At 54.9% G+C, this 12685-nt stretch overlaps 5 protein-coding genes across 5 annotated transcripts; 2 read left to right on the top strand and 3 right to left on the bottom strand.

Moving 5' to 3' along the window:
• Positions 1-305: 305 nt before the first annotated feature.
• EsH8_III_001328 (HAD-like domain-containing protein) lies at positions 306-1816 on the bottom strand (the record flags this gene model as incomplete). The annotated part of the gene is made up of 3 exons (XM_083263053.1): positions 306-1089; positions 1164-1457; positions 1563-1816. The coding sequence occupies 3 exons, from the start codon at positions 1814-1816 to the stop codon at positions 306-308; spliced, it is 1332 nt and encodes a 443-aa protein (XP_083123540.1).
• A 1100-nt stretch (positions 1817-2916) lies between these two features.
• Positions 2917-3931, bottom strand: EsH8_III_001327 (SCO1/SenC-domain-containing protein; the record flags this gene model as incomplete). The annotated part of the gene is made up of 3 exons (XM_083263052.1): positions 2917-3369; positions 3425-3634; positions 3716-3931. The coding sequence occupies 3 exons, from the start codon at positions 3929-3931 to the stop codon at positions 2917-2919; spliced, it is 879 nt and encodes a 292-aa protein (XP_083123539.1).
• A 407-nt stretch (positions 3932-4338) lies between these two features.
• On the top strand, positions 4339-5862 carry EsH8_III_001326 (uncharacterized protein; the record flags this gene model as incomplete). The annotated part of the gene is made up of 2 exons (XM_083263051.1): positions 4339-5233; positions 5294-5862. 2 exons carry the CDS (start codon positions 4339-4341, stop codon positions 5860-5862), a joined length of 1464 nt encoding a protein of 487 aa, XP_083123538.1.
• A 584-nt stretch (positions 5863-6446) lies between these two features.
• On the bottom strand, positions 6447-8471 carry EsH8_III_001325 (ankyrin repeat and BTB/POZ domain-containing protein; the record flags this gene model as incomplete). Its single annotated transcript, XM_083263050.1, has 3 exons — positions 6447-8098; positions 8152-8200; positions 8250-8471. 3 exons carry the CDS (start codon positions 8469-8471, stop codon positions 6447-6449), a joined length of 1923 nt encoding a protein of 640 aa, XP_083123537.1.
• Positions 8472-9002: 531 nt separating this feature from the next.
• On the top strand, positions 9003-11277 carry EsH8_III_001324 (kinase-like domain-containing protein; the record flags this gene model as incomplete). The annotated part of the gene is made up of 3 exons (XM_083263049.1): positions 9003-9045; positions 9112-9573; positions 9626-11277. 3 exons carry the CDS (start codon positions 9003-9005, stop codon positions 11275-11277), a joined length of 2157 nt encoding a protein of 718 aa, XP_083123536.1.
• Between the last annotated feature and the right edge of the window lie 1408 nt (positions 11278-12685).

Below are 12685 nucleotides of genomic sequence, written 5' to 3'. Positions count from 1 at the left end.
CAGCTAATTGAGACGTTGGACCAACTAATCACTTGCTTAACTTTTCGTCCAACGTATTTCATCTTATTGAACACAACTACGTACCAAGAATCAGATGGACCAATCCTTTGATTGGTCCCGAGTCCGATTTCAATCAAGTGGTCGCGGGGCCAAGTCCAAGTTCGCCTCCATTGTTTCGTCACTTGCGGCACAGCAGCACTCATGACAGCCGCTCAGCCACGCATTACTATCTATCTATCTATGTACATGCCCGTCCTCCAAACCGCTGGTGCTCCGTATCCCTTCTGCTTCAGCCCTTGTGCCAACTAAATGTTCGTCGGCCGTCCCTCCCTCTTCAGCGCCCATTCCACCGCTGCCTTGACATCATCCACAACCATCGTGGGCTTGTGCGTGGGCGCCCCCCTGTCCTGGCTCCAGACGCCCGTCTTCACCAGCAGCGACGCCCACTCCGTCTCCTTGTTGCTGTAGTCGTTGGCCCCGCGGATGTCGCTCTCCGGGTTGTCGCCCACCATGTACACCGTCTTCAGCGGCGCCGCCCCCGCATTGCCGCTCTTGCCCAGCAACGCCTGTCGGTGAGCGTTGAGCACCCGCTCGGCGTACTGGTACGTCGTCGCGAACGGCTTGCCAAACACCGTCCGCTGCAGCTCCACCCCGCCCGTCACCTGCGACCAGACCCCCGCGACCGCCGCCTGGAACGCACCCTGTCCGAACCGCGGCTGGTGGTACGTCGTCGGCCAGAAGAGGTCCGCGTTGGAGAAGATGAGCGGTGGCTGCCCGTCCTGCTGCCACCCGCCGTGCGGCAGCGACTTGTCGCCGTTCTTACTCGAGTACGTACCCAGGAGCCCGTTGCGCGAGAGCAGCAGGTCGACTATGATTTGGATGTCGAGCGCCCAGTCGCGCGGGTCGTTGAACACGAACATGGCGTCGATCTTGAGCGCCTCCTCGTCCCGCATCGCCCCCGTGTGGATGGGCTTGGGCAACGGCTCGTTGCCCTCGGCGTAGACCGACTCCATGAGCCGCTCAAAGGGGAAGACGTCCGGGTACGCCTGCAGGATGTCTGCCGGCGTCACCACGTTCTTGAAGCCGTACCTAAACGCGTTTGTCAGCGGATATTTTGAGGGGACCCCTTGGAGACAACACAAAAGGTTTGACAGTTGTCTTACAGCTTCGCAATCTCGCGGCACTTCTTGGCGTCGGCGCCCGTCACGAAGATTGTCTTGTCCCCCAGTCCTTCGGGGCCATGCACCAGCTCCTGGAACGGAGTGTGCGACTGGACAAAGTTGTCCACCGACAGCTCGACGCCGAGCTTGTCGCTTAGGTCCTTCACGCGGACAGCCTCGGGTCTGCCTCCCCCGTTTGTCAACAGGATGAAGGGGATGTTGTTGTCGTTCAGGAACTGCAGTGACTCAGCAGCACCGGGGATGGGCTTGGCCACGTGCAACAGGACACCGTCGATGCTGTCTGTCTATTAGCCTCGGTCCCGCGAGAAAGTCCTCCGGGAGCCAGCCCAACGCTCGGGGAGTGAAACTCGGCGACTGGCGACGAGATGGGGATTGACTCACTCAAATGCAAATGCAAAGGATGGCGCCTCGCCCGCCTCAAAAACACGCTTCTTGCTGCTAAACCACCGCTGCGACCCTGCCGCACCAAGACCCTCACAGCACACCGACCGCGGCACGACTCTCCTCAGCCCCGCGAACCCTCTGTCATGACGCCCGATGCCGGCGGCTGCAAGCCGAACCGGAGCTTGTAATGTCGAGGTTGCGAGCGGCCTCGAGAGCCGACTAAGGCCCGCGGCTCTGACTGCTTGCCTCATTTTTTTTTGTGTTCCCGGGTCAGTAGCATGCAATATCCCGCACGCCTTATTTTTGGTATTCAAAAAGGAGTGATGCAGTTGAGTGAGAGGTGGTGAGTGAGTTGAGGTTGGGATCGCACGCAGCAGCTGCAGCACGGATGCATTGGTTGACTGAGCACTGAGCTCCCTGGCCCCCCCCGTCATCCCCTGCGCATGGCCCCGGCCACACCCCACTCACTAATTTTAGCGGAGAGCCCGTTCGGCGTCCGCTGCCGTTGGCGGCGCGGGGGTGCGCGTTCGAGGCTCAACAAGATAATGCGGCAATATCCCATCTATGGGCTGCTTTCCCTTTTCTTCTTCTTTTTTTCTCTTGTCCTTGTCGTACTTCAAATAGTCTCTTACAATCCTAGAGCCTTTTGGGTGCGGTGACGTGGGAGTTACATTGGGCTCGTTCAGTCTTCCGTAACCATGAGTGTCGAGGCTCAAAGATTTCGGGTTTGGTTTCAACATCAAAACATGGGCGCTTGTTTGGAGCCTCGAATCGTGATCCCCCAATGTTTTCGACGCAGCTTAGTTTCACCAAAAAGTCGCATACTGCAGTGAGAATCACACGTGGCGCAGCCCGGGTTCTTCGACAGGCTTGGATGGACATGAAATCGCCATTTTCTATGCCACGTTCAACGCATTGAATCACGGGAGTTTAGGAGACGGAGGGGGGAATAATTGTGCAAAACTGCAACATGTATAAATAAGATGAAATATTTGCACACCCGAGGTTGCTATCTTCTCAAACTTTGACTTGCAAAGATGACAAAGGAAAGGAGACCGTCGGGCTGGCCCCTCACTGTTATCTCTTGACCTTTGCTACGTCTCCTGCCCCCATCTCAGCAGGACGTCCTCGTGCTACATGGCCTTGACCTTCGGAGGCTACGTTGACTCGGGAGTCTCACGGGCGCAATTGGCGAACCCTCTAGCAAAACCAAGAACGTATTCCATGCATGCGTTGTGTACAATGGTATTACAGTGTGATTGAGTGGTCTTGCTCAAAGGTCTATCCTCATGGACAGCTGTTGGTACATATTACAAACAAAAGCGGGATAAACCCCCTTCGCCGTCCGTTTCTATTTCGCGACAACCGCGCTTTCGTCCTTCTTCCACCCTCCGGTCCAGTCGTTCATGTGGTCCAGGATGATCTTGGCGGCCGCCTGCGGGGAGTGTTGCCGTCCCAGCGCCTCGACGAAGTCGCCCTCGGGGTCCATCAGGTAAAAGTATATGCTGTGGTCGACCAGGTAGTCCTGCCCGGGCTTGACGTTCTGCGGCGTGCTGAAGTAGACGCGGTACAGCTTGCACATGGCCTTGACCTCGTCGTAGGTGCCCGTCAGCCCGATAAACTTGGGGTGGAACTCGGAGAGGTACTCCTTGACCACCGCGGGGTTGTCGCGCTCGGGGTCGCAGGTGATGAAGATGGGGAGGATCGAGCCGGGCCGCTTCTGCTCGACGAGGTCGTACATCTGGGCCATCTTGTCGAGCTCGTCGGGGCAGATATCGGGGCAGTGCGTGAAGCCGAAGTAGACCTGCGGGGGTATGCGTGTTAGACGGGATCCCGGTTTTTGGGTGTCAGGAACATACCAATGCGTAGCGACCCTTCATGTCCTCGCTGGTGAACTTGTTGCCCTCCTGGTCGATCAGTTCGAACGGTCCTCCGACCTTGGGGCGACCCATGCCCTTGGTCGCATCCGCGATGCGCTTGCGCTCCATGCGCTGCTTCTCGGTTTCGAAGTACCACGTCAGACCGACACCGGTGCCGACGAACAGAACGCCGGCTTTCCACGAGAAGGGCTGATTTCAGCTTCAGTCAGCTCTGGTTTATTCCCCACCCCTCCAGCTGTGTTCCGCGAAATCTAGGCGGGAAGGCCTTACCCCTGATCTGTATCTGCTCTTCGCCTCCTCCACCGTCTTGTACGTCTTGGTTCTCCTCTGCACCGGCGACGGTCTCGCTTGGAGCATGTTCGGCGCGGCAGTCGGCCGGGTCTGCTTAGGAATCGCTGCTTGGGAGATGCATCGTCTGCATTGTCTCGAGGACGTGGAGAAGACCGAATTCCACAGGAGCCTCGAAGAGGCGGTTGCGTGCGACATGTCTGGAGGCCAATTGATTATCCCGGGATGTTGCGTTCGAGAGAAATCCGGCGGTTTCGAGCTCTTGACCAAACTATCGAAAATCGTAAGATCCAAAAAGCTCTCGGTGAGCTCGGACCAGCCTCGAAAAAATGCTGTGGCGGAAGAATAGTTGATGCGTCACAGCCAAGTGACATGCAGCTCACCTTGCCACACCGAGATCCCTCACACCGAGGGAATTATGGGTCTCTTGGAAGCTGGGACTTCACAGCAACCTTCACAATATCTAACATCCCTCTGCACAAACAACAAGAAAATCAGTCTTGCACCAATTTAATTATCAAGAACTCATCAGTGGGGTTTCTTTTTGTTTCTTTTTCTGTTTGAATAAGCCTTGTTTTCGCCTTTGGAAGCCGGCGTTAGAAAGCATGGATCCAGACGTGGAGCAGAAGTTGAAAGGGGACGAGAGCCGGCAGGATGAAGATCACGAAATGGCAGACGCACCGGCTCAGGATGCGGCTGGGCCACAAGCCGCACCTCAAGCCGCAGATTCAAATCACACAGATTCAAAATCAGCTCCTCCTCTCTCAGATTCAGATCTCCTTCCTGCTACAAGCCAAACAACAACAGATGCCACCTCGCCAACCACCAACCTCAACAACACCATCTTAGAAACGACAGAGAAGCCTCTAGAATCGCAAAAGATGGGTCCCAAGAAGAAAGGCACCGCTGCAATTAAGAAAGCTCCAAGGCGCCCCAAGGGCAGCGGTCCCAAAGGCGGCAGACCCAGGAAGCAGACCGACAATGCCTCCACCACTTCTACCAACCCCCAGGAAGACGGGGATGGAGGTTCCGACGAGGAGTCGGATCACGGCCCCTATTGCATCTGCCGAGGCCCGGATGACCATCGTTTCATGATCTCTTGCGACGGCTGCGAAGACTGGTTCCATGGAGAGTGCGTCAACATTGCTAAGGACGTGGGTGAGAACCTTATCGAGCGCTTCGTCTGCCCCAACTGTACCGATGGTGACAAAAATGTCACCCTTTTCAAGAAGACTTGCTCTTACAAGAATTGTGTCAAGCCGGCACGGTACTATGGCGATGGCGAGAAGAGCGCCTTCTGCTCTGACGACCACAAGCAGATGTGGTGGGAGAAGGCCATTGCATCGCTGCCCAAGAAGGCGTCATCCAAAAATGCCACCCAAAATGGACTCACGCAGGAGGAGGTCATGGGTCTTTTGACGAGCGATCTTGCTGGAGTCGATCCGTTGGATGGCGCCTGGAAGGTCAAGACCCGCCCGTTCGCTCTCACGGCACCCGGAGGTATGTCTACAACTCTCGCACCCCAACGCTCTAGTGACCCGAGCTGACTCGTCATTGTAGCCGAGAGTCCCGAAGCTAAGAGCAAGACTCTCGCGCCCGGTATTCTCACCGAGGAGGAGGAGGGCATTCTCAAAGCCTCGGCCGCTGAGCGGTACAAGATGGGCGAGGAGGTGGTGCTTTGCCAGAAGATGCTGCAGCTGCTCGACTGGGCCAACGACCGCCGCAAGTCTCTTATTGCATCCAAGCAGTTTGACGACGCCGCGTGCGGTTACGACTACCGTCTCGACCAGGTCGGTGTCGTGGGCCCCTTCGCGCACTGGCTCAACTCGGAAGAGGCCAAGGAAGTCTTTAAGGCGGGCAACCTTGACGTCGGCAGCCGGTTGAACGGCGATGACAAGAACATTTGTGACAAGAAGCGCTGCAAGGCGCACCAGGGCTGGTTCTCGATCCACACTAGAGATGTGCGGTACCAGATGAAGCTGCTGGCGATGGACGCGAACACGAAGCTCGACGCCGAGCGCCTGATCAAGGAATCGGCGCAAGAACGGAAGCTGAGAAAGGCGACGGAGCACAACACTGTCCGCTGCATTGGCCCTGATGGCGTTCTGGGTCCTCCCGTGTCTACGTAAGAGAGTTGCCGGGTTCGAGGAGAAAATGTCGGTTTGTTCATGGCGACGGTATGGCAATGGCGTTCCCGGGGAGGCTTGGAGGCCAAGCAATGGCCAGCACGATTTGGCTTTGATTCGTTGGCCATGAAAGAAGGGCCTTTTTTCTTTACTTTGCATGCAAAGCCCGCCGCTTTTTTCTTATGCTAGGGCGATAGGTCGCCTATAGACTTGAGAACCACCTTTACGTGGAAGACAACATGACCATTTTATATACTTCCAGTCCCCATGTTTATTTGCCCTTTCATTGCCTATGATCCTTGTCGTAACTATTAATCCTCAGCCATCGAATCCTGGCTTGTACTATAAATTTCAATGAGAGTGAAAAATATATAAAAATAAAACAGAGACAGGACAGCCAAACAAGCAATGAATTAGCAGTATAATAAAAACTCATGAGAGAGAGAGAGTGTGTGTGTGAGCTGGAGAAGAGCTATTTTTTGTCTTTGAATTATTTTTGTCACTCGCAATCGTGGCTACAAGCATGCGGTCAGTCGTCGAACGACGCCGTCGTTTCCTCTCTACCTCTAATAGTTCTAATGTGCCGTCTATGCGTCCAGCTTCAAACCATCCAGCATCGTGTCGATCTTGCCGAGGAGAATCTGGTAGTTGATCGCGTCGGACGCAAATTCGTCCTCGGCAACATCCCCACTCAATGTCTTCAGGCCCTCTTCGTTATCGCCGTTCTCGGTAGGGGCGACAACGGACGCCGTTTCCTGGGCGGCTGCAGTAGGCCGGCCCTCCTCATCAACCTGTTGCTCGCTCTGGGCAGCAAGCGTCTCTGCCATGGCGGCGTTGATCTCGCCCTCCTCGTCCATGATCTCGTCAAGGTTGGCGTCCTCAAAGCGCAAACGGAAACGCTCGCCCAAGTAATACCGGATGTCATCAAGCAATTCGATGGTATCCGTCTCCTCACGGTTCTTTAGCCTGTCTGCACTCTCCTTGATCAGTTCCGCAAACTCGGGCTCGTCGATGTAGTCCTCGAGCCGGTGGGCCAGGTAACGCGCCGCAAACTCTTCGAGGCGCTGCACTCTGAGGTCCCATGCGGCGTGGATCACGTCATAGATGTTGATCGGTTCCATCTCGCCCTGGTCCTCCTCCTGTGCCGAGGCGTGTGTACGATCGGCCCACACGTTGCTGTTACCGCTGCCCAGAGTACTAATGGCCTGCGCCGCCTTTGTCTTGAGCTTGTCGAGGAAGAGGATATCGGCCGTATACAATAGATCCAGGGCGAGCTCCAGAGGGCAGTCGACCCTTTCGGTATAGAGGAAGGTGAGCACGATCTCGAGGACCTCGGGGATACAATCCACCGTCACGATGTGAAGATTTTCCGAGTCCTGTGCCTCCCTGAACTCACTGGAGAACATGGTGTCGAAGTACGGGCTGCGGATGAGCATCGCCTTGTGCACGGGGTATACCACCGACTTCCTAGGCCGTCGCTTTTGCTTCTCACCGTTGGTCGTCGGGCCGAGGGGGATTCCGTTGAGGTGAACGACACTTTCCGTATCCTCGTCATCATTCTCGATCTCGTCACTCTCGGGCTCATGTGCGCAAAGAAGGCAATCCGCGAATATCGAGTTGTCATGACGCCACTTCACCGCCCCCACCTTCTTCGTCTCCACGACCATCTTGTGGCCCAAGACTTTTTCACGATAGAACTGCTCAACCTGACGCTGCGCACGCTGCACCTCATCCTGGTATCTCTGACGCGCGAGACGCCGATCGTTCCCAGCCAGAATCGCCTCCCAGAGCTTTCCGATCTCAAGCTGTTTGCTGAGTTTATCAATGCCAGTGAGGACCTCCTCCTCGGTCGCGGTGCCGCCAGAGCTGGTGACATCTCTGGGGACGTCGCCCAAGTAGAGATAGCGCAGCGCGACCTGGAAAGATTCCACCGGGAGAGTCGTTGGGAGCTTCCACGTCGTGGTCTCCGGCGCATCGGTAAGCTTCTTTCTGAAATAAGGCGTTCGTGATGCCAGTATGAACTTATGCAGCTCGAAGGACTGTGCTGCAGCAATCAAGCTGATATCCGCAGTCTTGGGGATGGATTTTGTGAGCAGCGTGGTGATATGTCCTGCCCATGGTTGAAGGGGATCCGTGGACTTTGAGTAGTCGTATTCCAGCAGAAGGTTGCGTATCCTGTCGTTGAGTGCGTTGTAGATGCATCGCTCTCCTTGGAATGTGTCTCGCTCAGCCAAGGCACCTAAGCTCAGTTCAGTTAAGCATATTCATAGCCGGGTAAAATGACGCACTCACCGGATTCCAGTAGCAGTTGTACAAGCTCCAGATGCCCACAGAGGCTGGCCTAACCAACGTCAGTGGCATGCCAGCTGCATTGTTGGTTCCCAACTTACAATGATTAGAGGCGTATAGTCAAAGCGGTCCTTGCCGTTGATGTTGACGCCCGCCGAAATCAGTTCCTGGCATGTTTTCAAGTCACCCCTTCTGCATGCCAGAAGGAACGCCTCAAATTCGACAGACTGATCCAAGGGATTTTCCTCTCGAAGGATGCCGCTTTTGATCAATTCATTCTCGTTCTTGAGCTGTATTTCGAGTTCATCCTTGCGAAGTACCATGATGTCAGCCTAATTGGGAGTTTAAGCAACTCTAAATCCAAGCCCCAATGAAACACAACCAGAGAAGAAGAGAAGAAGAAGAGTATCAAAGAAACAACAGCATTAGTTTTGCCTCTGGGCTTTTGACATTGAAGACATCAATGTGTGAAGTCCGATAACTCCAGGTCGCCCCCGCACGGACCATTTCCCTTCCTTACGTTACTATCTCGTACATCGCCATCGGTGCCCCACAATTGGACCACTCGGTCGCTAATCGCTTATCGATAGCAAAGGGGCTGGATCATATAAATTCCGAGACTAGCGCCGTTGCCATGGCATCCGCCCCGGTTGTTTACCGAGCTCGAACTTGTTAGTGCCCATGCAACCAAGTTCACCAGCTCAGACTTCAGTGCACCTTTCCCGGTCAACCACCACCAACCGTTCGGATACTAACAACAGCAGGTTCGCGACGTCGCCTTCAACTGCCTTTCATCTTCTATGGACACAAAGAAAGGATTCTTTTAATCAATTTTACTGCGCGTGGTGTCCAAGATGAGTTCCGAGGCGGATAAGTATGAGGTGCTGGAGAAGATCGGTATGCACATCCGTTCACAAGCTTCACAAAACCCCCATTACTCTTGACTGACGAAAGAAAAAACAGGCCATGGCTCCTTTGGAGTCATCCGCAAGGTTCGGAGAAAGGTCGACAGCCTCGTCATGTGCCGGAAAGAAATCAGCTACCTGAAGATGTCGCAAAAGGAGCGCGAGCAGCTCCACGCCGAGTTCCAGATCCTCTCAACCCTCCGACACCAAAACATCGTCGGCTACTACCACCGCGAACATCTCAAGTCGTCCCAAGACCTCCATCTCTACATGGAGTACTGCGGCAACGGCGACCTCGGCCGTGTCATCAGAGATTTGGCTGTCAAGGGACAGCGTGCGCAAGAGTCGTTTGTGTGGAGCATTTTTTCGCAGCTGGTTACTGCACTCTACAGATGTCACTACGGCATCGACCCTCCCGAGGTTGGCACCAATGTGCTGGGACTGTTTAGCACTGCTTCTAAGCCCAAGACGCCACCTGGTACCATGACCATCCTTCATCGCGACCTCAAGCCCGAGAATGGTATGTTTTCTCACCCCATCAACGAATGAAGCGTTTTGCTGACTAGTCTCAGTATTCCTGGGTGAGGACAACTCTGTCAAGCTGGGTGACTTCGGCTTGTCCAAGATGATCCAGTCTCACGACTTCGCCTCGACGTACGTTGGCACGCCGTTCTACATGTCGCCCGAGATTTGCGCCGCCGAGAAGTACACTCTCAAGTCCGATATTTGGTCACTGGGATGCATCATCTACGAGCTCTGCGCACGCGAACCCCCGTTCAATGCCAAGTCCCATTTCCAGCTGGTCCAGAAGATCAAGGAGGGCAAGGTTTCACCCCTGCCCAGCTGCTACTCGAGCGAGCTCATGGGAACCATCAAGGACTGCCTAAGAGTCAACCCGGACCACCGCCCGGACACTGCCCAGCTGCTCAACCTTCCTGTTGTTCGCTTGATGAGAAAGGAGAGAGAGGTCGTTGAGCTCAACAAGGTCATCAAGGCCAAGGAAGAATCGCTGGCGCGTCGGGAGAAGGAGTTGGAGGAAAACCTTGCCAGCCTCGAGGATGACAAGGTTTCTGTCAGACAAGAAGTCGACAGCTCACTGCGGAGAGAATGGGAGGTAAAGGCCCGTCTCGAAATCGACCGACAAATCAACTCGGAAATCGAAGCCCTTCGAAAGCGATTCGAGAGCGAGGTGCAGGCTCGTGTCGAGGCAGAACTGCAGAAGAAGGTAGCTAGCTTGGCCGCCGAGTCTGCTCACGCGCAGGAACTCTCCAGTTCCCACACCAAGAACGAGTACCCGCGGTCATCCGTTGGCAATGGCAGCGGAGACGAGGAGCTGTCAACCTCAACAGACATCACCGACATTTCTTCTGACAGCCCTATCGCGAGCAAGAAGGTCACTCGCACCCCCTTCGGTCGGGCCCAGACTATGTTCGTCGGCGGCATGGGCACCCCCATGGACATTGAGATGGCTTCCCCTTCCCCCATTGCCATTGCTTCTCTATCGCTTTCCCCTCGACGGAATGCCGCCACCAGGGTGCCTAATGCCAACAACGGCAACCTCTTCTCCTCGAACACCACCTCTGGAGACCCGATGTGGGATCTCCCTCGCGACACCATCAGCATCGATTCTGATGACGAAGACATCGTTCCCTCGCCGACGCGCAACATCAAGTCGAGGCAGAACCCCTTCACATCCAAGAACCGCCCAGTTCTTACCTCTCAAAAGTCCGTCCCTGTCACACGGATTAAGCACCAAACTTCGGCAACCGGTCTGAACCAGAACAAGACGTTGCCCGCCATCCCGAGCATGGCATCGAACCCTGATCTAAGCCGCGGTTCGCGCGAACGGGGCACTTCGCCTAACCGCCGATTGACTAAGATTCCTTCGGCAGCGAACTTGTCGGCTGCAAACGGCAGCGAGTCCCCCGGTAGCCTTTCCCGCAAGAACTCTACCAAGAAGGATCAAGAGCCCCTTGGAAAGCTTGCGGCGAAGAACAATATCAAGGGCAGAACTCTGGTCGAGCTTCAACAGGCGCGTGCTGGCGGCCGTCCTCTCTCTGCGGTCCTGTCCGGCGGCGAGAACATGAGCCCTAAGAGGGCGTTCAAGGACCGCATGGCGGACCGTCGGTCAAGCGGTGGCGAGCCCGCCGCAGTTTGGGATCCTGAGCGGGACGAGATGCCCAGTCCTTTCCTGGTGCGACGCAAGCCCATGGCCAGAGTCTAACATGATTTCTTTTGTTGGCATGACATGAGCGTTCGGTGGCGAAGATACCATAGCATGCGCACGGGTCATTCATTAGTTGTTGTTCTTGTCATTATCCATTCTCACTCTCTTTTGTTCTGGAGGCACTGAAAAAAGTTGGAGGAGATCCTCCGATGGAGGTAATTGTGGGTGTTTATACACAATAGTCCTGAGTCCTGGTGATGATCAGACGGGACTCTTGGCACACACTTATGAAGATGACTTTCAGAGGTGTTGGGGAGGGACGGAACGGTGTTGCTGGACTCGGTCTGTGTGTCATTTACATTGCAGACGGTTGTTACGGCGTTGGGTAGATTTTTTTTGTCGGCTACTTGTACAAGGTGCATAGGGTTTGCAGGTGTAGTTTTATCACGGACGAGACAATATCCATCTTCAAAGCATGTCTTGTGTGCCAGTTTGCATATGTGATGACTTTGGGATCTCCTGCATGCTCGATCTCGGAGTATAGAACACGGCATGTAAACTGATACCGCCCACAAACCAATGGTTGCCCGCAGCACCAGGAGCAAGAGCCCCGCGAATCACCTACTCTAACCGTCCGTAGTCTCCGTGGTATCCGACCGCATTGATCGAGTATTGTCTCTCGTACATGCAAAGTTCAAGACATTCGGGGTTGGCCAGGGCAAAACGGCAAAACGGCCAAACAACGCAAGACAGCTCGCATTCCAGAGCGCTTCCAGACTCTGCGCCATGTTGTCTCCTTGACTCGCATTGGACGCCAATCATTCCTAACCGAGACTGAAAGCCCGAGACACCAAACGGCCAAAGAAAGAAGGATGGCGGTCGTCATGTTTGCTTTTTGTAGTCGTGGTAAGCCCTTTGTAAGCATATTGTGCTCTGAAACCCCCTGTTTCCGTAGCGCTGAGTTTAATGCAACTCATCCAGAGCACCCACATGGCTATCATGATCTCATCACTTGGATTATAAGCCTTTTGTTTCAATGTCTGTGTAGGAGGTAGAGGGAGGGAGGGGAGTTGCCCCAGTACCGGGTCTTTATCAGGCTGCATGTCTCAGAAACACCGGTCCGCATCCGCATAAGCGTGCGTCTTTATTGCCCAGAGTCCCCGCTAGAAGATGCGCAGTGATGAGCATCAGTAGGGGTCATGTGATATGTATGTGAGGGGGCATGGAGAGCTTGGACGCGTTTGCTGATCATCACCGCGCGGCGACCATGGCGCTGAGACCGACAGAATAGACGACGTACGTGATGTGGGCTTTGCCGCATTAGCTCACAGCTTTTTTGACGACAGACAAAGACAGACGCTCAGTCCCTGATGATCAACATCACCATCATCCACCTTCCCTGGTGACAGCTGCTAGTGATGCGGGTTGTCAACAGGGCTCCCGGGTGCATACTTGCTTTACCTCT

This window comes from Colletotrichum jinshuiense, chromosome 3 (genome assembly GCF_051148585.1).
Source record: "Colletotrichum jinshuiense chromosome 3, complete sequence".
Classification (NCBI taxonomy): Eukaryota; Fungi; Ascomycota; class Sordariomycetes; order Glomerellales; family Glomerellaceae; genus Colletotrichum; species Colletotrichum jinshuiense.
The sequence above is the reverse complement of the archived record's forward strand: the minus strand, read 5'-3'. Positions and strand labels throughout refer to the sequence as shown.